General features: G+C 46.7%; 1 protein-coding gene across 1 annotated transcript; it reads right to left on the minus strand.

Annotated features, from left to right (window-relative positions):
* Positions 1-6,421: 6,421 nt before the first annotated feature.
* Positions 6,422-8,485, minus strand: LOC127047830 (uncharacterized). Its single transcript, XM_050946679.1, has 2 exons — positions 8,184-8,485; positions 6,422-7,043 (listed from the first exon to the last, which is right to left on the minus strand). Exons 1-2 carry the CDS (start codon positions 8,374-8,376, stop codon positions 6,529-6,531), a joined length of 708 nt encoding a protein of 235 aa, XP_050802636.1. The 5' UTR covers positions 8,377-8,485; the 3' UTR covers positions 6,422-6,528.
* Between the last annotated feature and the right edge of the window lie 317 nt (positions 8,486-8,802).

Here is an 8,802-nt window from a genome sequence, read left to right on the forward strand (position 1 = left end):
AATACGCTTTTGCGTGGACTACCGTAAGCTAAATGCTGTAACTCGTCCGGACAACTATCCAATGCCACGTACCGATGAGCTATTGGAAAAGTTGGGACGTGCCCATTTCATCTCTACAATAGACTTAACCAAGGGGTACTGGCAAGTACCACTAGATGAACCTGCCAAGGAGAGGTCAGCATTCGTCACCCATGCGGGGGTGTATGAATTCAATGTCCTTCCTTTCGGCCTTCGAAATGCACCCGCCACCTTCCAGAGGCTGGTAGATGGTCTACTAGCTGGACTGGGAGAATTTGCAGTTGCCTACCTCGATGATGTGGCCATTTTTTCAGACTCCTGGCCCGAACACCTACTACACCTGGAAAAGGTCTTTGAGCGCATCAGGCAGGCCGGACTAACTGTTAAGGCCAAAAAGTGTCAAATAGGCCAAAACAGAGTGACTTACCTGGGGCACCAGGTGGGTCGAGGAACCATAAACCCCCTACAGGCCAAAGTGGATGCTATCCAAAAGTGGCCTGTCCCAAGGTCAAAAAAACAGGTCCAATCCTTCTTAGGCTTGGCCGGATACTACAGGCGATTTGTACCACACTACAGCCAAATCGCTGCCCCATTGACCGACCTGACCAAAAAGACCCAGCCAAATGCCGTTAAGTGGACTGATGAGTGTCAAAAGGCCTTTACCCAACTTAAGGCAACGCTCATGTCTGACCCTGTGCTCAGGGCCCCGGACTTTGACAAGCCATTCCTAGTAACAACAGATGCATCTGAGCGTGGTATAGGAGCAGTGCTCATGCAGGAAGCAACAGATCACAACTTCCATCCTGTCGTGTTTCTCAGCAAGAAACTGTCTGAGAGGGAAAGTCACTGGTCAGTCAGTGAAAAGGAATGCTATGCCATTGTGTACGCCCTGGAAAAGCTACGCCCATATGTTTGGGGACGGCGGTTCCAACTACAAACTGACCATGCTGCACTAAAGTGGCTTCATACTGCCAAGGGGAACAACAAGAAACTTCTTCGTTGGAGTTTAGCTCTCCAAGATTTTGATTTTGAAATTCAACACATCACAGGAGCTTCTAACAAAGTAGCTGATGCACTCTCCCGTGAAAGTTTCCCAGAATTCAGTAGTTAAAAAGTGTTCTTAAAATGTAGAAGTCTGTTAGTTATATACTTAGGAGTATATGTAAAGGTGTATGTGTTGTATTAATCTGTTTATTTTCAAGTTCTAGAAGGAAATCGCCGCCAGTGAGCTTCCCCACTGTCTGCAATTTGGGGGGCGTGTCATAAACAGATAGCTAAGGGTTAATGTCTCTTTCACCTGAAGCACCTGACCAGAGGACCAATCAGGAAACCGGATTTTTTCAACTTTGGGTGGAGGGAATTGAGTGTCTAAGGTCTTTTGTTTTCTGCCTGCCTGCTTTCTCTGAGCTTTGGAGAAGTAGTTCTACTTTCTAGTCTTCTGTTTCCAAGTGTAAGGACAAAGAGATCAGATAGTAAGTTATATGGTTTCTTTTCTTTGGTATTTGCATGAATATAAGTGCTGGAGTGCTTTGATTTGTATTCTTTTTGAATAAGGCTGTTTATTCAATATTCTTTTAAGCAATTGACCCTGTGTTGTATCATCTATATACAGAGAGAACATTTGTACTTATTTTTCTTTCTTTTTATATAAAGCTTTCTTTTAAGACCTGTTGGAGTTTTTTTTTACTTCAGGGAAATTGAGTCTGTACTCACCAGGGAATTGGTGGGAGGAAGAAATCAAGGGGAGATTTGTGTGTTGGATCGCTAGCCTAATTTTGCATTCCCTCTGGGGGAATAGGAAAGTACTTTTGTTTCCAGGATTGGGAACGGAGAGGGGGAGTCCCTCTGTGTAGTTTCACAGAGCTTGTGTCTAAGTATCTCTCCAGGAGCACCTGGAGGGGGGAAGGGAAAAAGGATTATTTCCCTTGGTTGTGAGACTCAAGGGATTTGGGTCTTGGGGTCCCCAGGGAAGGTTTTTCAGAGGGACCAGAGTGCCCCAAAACACTCTAATTTTTTTGGGTGGTGGCAGCAGGTACCAGGTCCAAGCTGGTAACTAAGCTTGGAGGTTTTCATGCTAACCCCCATATTTTGGACGCTAAGGTCCAAATCTGGGACTAAGGTTATTACAGCTCACTTTTCACCTTTCCATTGAGAGTTACACAAACTCAGCTTCTCTCTGGACTCACTCAGGAACTGATTCCACCACCCCTACACACATTTAATAGTACCTTCTTCCACAAAGAGCCTCACTGGAATTATTGTTCCAGCCCAATTAGTCATAGAGTAAAGTAATATTCAGCCTCACTAAGACTGGCAGAATCCGGCCCTTAATGCACAAGCTGTGACTATGGCAAGTCTGTGACTGTTGGAATTGTTCCATGTAGTTAAGTCCATTCCTAGACATAAGTTGTCTGATCCGAACAACTTTTTTAATACTAAAATACCCATTAAAGAGGAAACATGTAGTAACAAGCTCCAAGTGATCTTACAGCAGCTTAGCAGGCATCACTCCATGGAGGCTGGTCACAACAAGAAAGTTGGTTGAATTTTTTTTCCCCATATCTATCATTTCAGAAAAGACCTTCATTCTGATGTTATTCTTCAAATCATTGCAAAGATCAATCTTGCAATAGTTATGGTTAGCTAGTGATTACAAAAACAGTAGGCCTTCCACTTCTGCAATTCATTATTTCAGAGAAGTTCTATGTGTGCAATTGACTTGAATAGGATTTTTTTTTACAGAAGTTCCAGTTCTGCTTCCTCTAGGGTGGCAGAATCTGACTGTAAAAGCAGCAAAGAATCCTGCGGCACCTTATAGACTAACAGATGTTTTGGAGCATGAGCTTTCTCAGAATCTGACTGAGAATTTTAAGTGAAGTAAAGGACATACATTTACCAATTCCACAAATAAATACCAGGCCCATGGCCAAATTCTGCTCTCTTTTACACCAGTGTAAATGAAGTAACTATGCTGACTTCAGTGGAGTTACTGTGGATTTTCACCTGTGCAAGGGACAGCAAAATTTGGTCCACTGGATACAGAAATCTCAAAAGTTGCTTGGATGAAATATCTTTCACAATATACATGTCTTTTTTCATTAGAATGGTCAATATTTAATCCTACACTTGTTTCTCTCCAGTATAGCATTAGAGCCCTGCATTGGGATTTGAATGAAAACACAGTTAAACATAAAAAAGAAAGAAATCTCAGGATTTCACTGTTTCATAGCACCTAAAACTTTGTTTCTATTCACCAGATTTCAGCTAATGTCAGAAAACTCAAAACAGTTTGGAATTTGACTTGGGTAAAATAAACATCTTCTTTGAACTATCTGAAACGTTTGGGACAGATTCTGATCCCAGGTTTATACTTCTGAATATTCTATATCCAGAGTAATTTCAGTGAGTTCAAGTGCCTCCTCTCTCCCCATCAGTGGAGTTACTCCCAATTTATAAACAGAAATCTAAATCCATTCCCTTGAGTCTACACAACTGGTTGGGAAATTGATATTTTGAAACTGTCCCATCAAGCCAGATAGAAAGATAGAGGTGCACACTAATGGGAGATAAATTAGCCAGACATTTTTTGACTCACAGGAAAAATTTAGTTTAAGTTATGGACACAAGGATAGGTTGGTTCCTATTATATCAGAATTGGGTAGCCCATCTCTTATTTCACTCAGTTATCAGCAGGGCCCACCACTTAGATACATGAACTACAAGAAAGAGCCACAATAACACTCACCATCCAAATTAATTTAGATTTTTAAATTAACCTGCACTTAAACCATGAAACTTTAGTAGCAAAAAGCAGAGATCAGGATTCTGAAACAAAAAGAATTATGTATCTAAACTATATGGCTGTCAGGAGACAATGATATCTGTCCTAATTACCAGCAAAGAAGGAAAAAAATTCCTCTGAATTACAAAGAAAGACAGACACAGACTTGTTAAGCCATAATGTGTTTAATTCCATTTACACCACAGAAATCACATACAGTGCTCAACACTTCTAATTTTCAGTCACATCTAACCAACCTTGGTCCCATGATCTCTTCTAATTTTTCTTTCTCACGATCCCAAGCAGTTACAGCGGTTCACCGTTTAAACATGTTTTCATCCCACGTAATTTAAATTCCAAAGGCCAAACTATGAGCTTTTATTGTAGCTTTATGCATTTCTTAAATTAGATGAAAGGCATCACAAGCATTCATACAGAATGGCAGATTAGCACTGGAATGCATTGAATATGTGTTTGAGGATGCCTCCAGTTGTTTTCCATTCAACAGGTAATGTATATTGTTAACAATGACAGGAGCTAAAGTGCAATAAAGCAGAGTTGTATTATCATGCAGATGACATACTAGTCTTAAGATGAATACTAAGGGTCTGATTCTCATCTACACTAACACCCCTTTACACTGCTCTGGCAAAGCAAATAAGAACAAGGACCATAACCTGAGGCCTTGGCTACACTGGCGCTTTACAGCTCTGCAACCTTCTCGCTCAGGGGTATGAAAAAAAACACCCCCCTGAGCGCTGCAAGATACAGCGCTGTAAAGCGCCAGCGTAAACAGTGGCGCAGTGCTGGGAGCGCGGCTCCCAGCGCTGCAAGCTAAACCCCATCAGGATGTGGAGTACGTGCAGCACTAGGAGAGAGCTCTCCCAGCACTGGCGCTGCGACCACACTCACACGGCAGCGCTTTGAAGTTTCAAGTGTAGCCATACCCTGAGGGTATGGCTAAACTTACAGTTTTGCAGCGCTGGTAGTTACAGCTGTGTTAGTACAGCTGTGTAGGGCCAGCGCTGCAGAGTGGCCACACTTACAGCAACCAGCGCTGCAGTGTGGCCACATTTACAGCACTTGCAGCGCTGTTGGGAGTGGTGCATTGTGGGCAGCTATCCCACAGAGCACCTCGTCCCATTTTGGCGCTGTGGCTTGTGGGAAGGGGAAGGAAGTGTGCGAGTCTTTCCGCTTCCTGTTCCAATGCCCTATGGTGCTTTGCTACACATTGCGAGCAGTTTGGCGGCATTGTGATTCTACAGCGCTATTTCTGCGATTTTTGTTATAAATGGAGCCTGAGCTGCTGACGACCTTGCTGATGAATGTTGCCAGCACATCACGCATGGCAGTGGAGCTATTCCTTCAGCTGCAAAGTGAGAGTGACAGTGACAGTGAGGAGTCAGACGATGATATTGAATCGCCTGACAGTGAAGACACTAAATTGCTTGTGGCAGTAACAGACGTGCTCAGCTCCGTGGAACGGCGCGTTTGGGCTCGGGAAACCAGCACTCAGTGGTGGGATCACATCGTCCTGCAATCCTGGGATGACGAGCAGTGGCTGCAGAACTTTCGGATGAGAAAAGCCACTTTCATGGCACTGTGTGCTGAGCTCGCCCCTACCCTGCGGCGCAGGGACACGAGATTGAGAGCTGCCCTACCAGTGGAGAAGCGGGTGGCTACTGCAATCTGGAAGCTGGCAACTCCAGACTGCTTCAGATCGGTGGCGAACCAGTTTGGAGTGGGAAAGTCTACCATTGGAATGGTGCTGATGCAAGTTTGCACAGCCATTAATCGCACCCTGCTAAGAAGAACTGTGACTCTTGGGAACGTGCAGGACATTGTGGATGGCTTTGCAGAAATGGGTTTCCCTAACTGTGGAGGGGCAATAGATGGGACGCATATTCCTATTCTGTCACCACCCCACCTGGCATCAGAGTATGTTAATCACAAGGGGTATTTCTCCGTGGTTCTGCAAGCACTTGTGGATTACTGTGGGCGTTTCACTGACATTTACTCAGGATGGCCTGGAAAGGTGCACGATGCACGCATCTTTAGGAACAGTTCCCTCTTCAGGAGGCTGAGGGCCGGGACTTTTTTCCCAGACCGCAAGATCACAGTAGGGGACGTCGAAATGCCCACTGTGATCCTTGGAGACCCCGCTTACCCCTTAATGCCATGGCTCATGAAACCATATACAGGGAAGCTTGACAGGAGCAAGGACCGGTTCAACTACAGGCTAAGCCGGTGCAGAATGTCTGTGGAGTGTGCTTTTGGCCGTTTGAAAGCCCGCTGGCGCTGTCTTTATGGGAAGCTAGCTTTGGGGGAAAGCAGCATCTCCGCTGTTATATCCGCGTGCTGTACCCTCCATAATATTTGTGAAGGGAAGGGTGAAAGATTCAGTGAGGAATGGACCTCCAAGGTTCGACGCCTAGAGGATGAGTTTGCTCAGCCAGAGAGCAGGGCTAATAGGGAGGCCCAGGAAAGGGCTTCAAGGATTAGGGATGCTTTAAGGGAGCAATTTCATGCTGAGAGCCAACAGTAATGTTTGATGCATTTGATGTGCTTTGCTGTACCTTGGTGTACAATATTTACCACTTTCAGCAATAATATAACGTAGTGAAAAAGAAAAAAATCCTTTATTCAACATACACTACATAAAAGGCAAGGGGGTTGGGGTGGTGGACTGTACATTCACAGGTTTGAATATGTCCTATTTTGATCACTATTCAATGTCTGCTGCACTTCAGGATTACTATGCTGCAGGATAATGGGGGTGGAGTGAACAGGGTAAGAATTATAGTTATCAGGGCTGGTAGGTGATCGTACAGGTGTTGGGGGCAGCTGGGGGTAATAAGAAACTGGCTGCTGGAGAAAGTTGTTTTGTGGAAATACTGGGGAACAAGAAAGAGGGCTTGGGAGGGCTGTGGGTTACAACGGTACATATTTGTCTGCATGGCTACGAGAGACTCGAAAGACTCAGTTTGGCGAGCCAGGAGGCTTATCATCTGCTTTGCGGTTTTTTTGGCAGACAATTCCTTTCTCCTGCCTTCTGTTTGCCTCCATTCATGTACACTCTGTCTCCATTCATACATTTTCTCTCTCCATTCCTGTGTCTTCCTACTTTCTCTGTTGTAGTGACTCATAACTGATTTGATCAATTCCTCTTTTGATTTTCTGGGATTTTGTCTCAAGTTCTGCAATCTACGTGAGGCCGGTGATCCGGCTGCATTAGTCAAGGTCACTAGAAAAAAGAGAGATAGAACCATGTAGTACACAGAGGCTACATTGTTTATTATCACACAGTGAAGGACTTTTTAGACTTTTGGTAGCATCCTTCTCACATACCTCACATAACAAAGAGAGGGCAGGGAAGCTAAGTCATGGCGAGCAATGGGGTGAGTGGTTTTCCCCCGATTTCCCCTTGGGAGTGGGAATTGACCAATGGGTCACTGGGGTTTATCTGCAATGGGTACAGGAGGTAGCTGGTGTCCTGAAGACGGGACAGTAGTGAACAGGAAGGTAGTGAGCTGCTTGTGGGGGGGGGGGGTTGGGCTTTGGTCCGCGTTCACGCCGTCCTGCTGGTGAGGGGGCGGGGGGAGAAGCACCGCGGTGCTGGATGCCTGCTTGGAGGTGGGTGCATAACACTGGAGCGCACCTCGGTGCTGGATGCCTGCTTGGAGGGGGGTGCATAACACCGGAGCACACCGCGTGGCTGGCTACATGCTGGGAGGGGAGTTGGGGAACACCGGAGCGCACTGCAGTGCTAGATGCCTGCTTGGAGGGGGGTGCATAACACCAGAGCACACCGCGTGGCTGGCTACGTGCTGGGAGGTGGGGTGGGGAACACCAGAGCGCACCTCGGTGCTGGATGCCTGCTTGGAGGGGGGTGCATAACACCGGAGCGCACCGCGTGGCTGGCTACGTGCTGGGAGGGGGAGGGGTTAACAACAGAGCGCAATGGGCTGGGGAAACACGAACCTGGCGCCCTGCACTCAAGTATCTCTAAATTCTCAACAGGGTTTCCTACTGCCAGACATATCACTGCTGCGTGTTACCTGGGAAGAGAGGGAGGGTCTTCTACAGCAATGTGGATACCGCCCTGGCCCCTATGCAGCTTGCCTGTGTGCAGCCATGGTCCCCCCACCCCTCGCTGCACAGTGGATCGGACGAGTTAGCCTGACCGGGACAAGGACCACGGTGGCTCTCCCGATCAACTTTAGAAAGCAAACTGCAAACGCTCTTGCTGCAACTTTTCAAGAGATTACCGAGGCAGATTACAGAGACGTGATAGAGCAAATCAATGGGCTATTCCACGTTTAGGCATGCATGCAGGCAGCCATAGCCAAAACCCTCCTCTCCCAAAACATAAAAATCTACTTACCCCGAGCACGATCCTCAGTTTCTTCCTCACCATCAACTTCCTGCTGCTGCGACTGGCTAGCCTCCTCCTGGCTTGAGAAGAGCTCCTGGCTGCATGTGTACTGGGACTCTGGGGTGTCTCCCTCCACGCCAGTAGCCTCACTGTCGCAATCCTCTACAACCTCCCCCACTTCTCCCTGCTCTGAACTCTCCATCGTGCTCCTAGGATTGGCAGTGGCGTCACACCCAAGTATGGCATCCAGCTCCTGGTAAAAACAGCAGGTTGTGGGGGCAGCTCCTGAGCGGCGATTTCCCTCACGGGCTTTGCAGTAAGCACTCCTCAGCTCTTTTATTTTGACCCTGCACTGCAACGCGTCCCGTTCATGGCCCCTTTTCATCAAGGACTGCGATATCTGCCCATAGGTATCATAATTTCTCCTTCTGGAGCGCAGCTGTGCTTGCACAGCCTCCTCTCCCCAAACACTTATGAGGTCCTGCAGCTCTGCATTGGTCCATGCTGGGGCACGTTTGGTGCGTGGAGGCATGGTCGCTGATTGATTGATTGATTAATTGCACTCCACACCTGGCTGAGCAAACAGGAAGGGGATTTTTAAAATTCCCGGGGCATTTAAAGGAGGGGT

This window comes from Gopherus flavomarginatus, chromosome 3 (genome assembly GCF_025201925.1).
Source record: "Gopherus flavomarginatus isolate rGopFla2 chromosome 3, rGopFla2.mat.asm, whole genome shotgun sequence".
NCBI lineage: Eukaryota > Metazoa > Chordata > Testudines > Testudinidae > Gopherus > Gopherus flavomarginatus.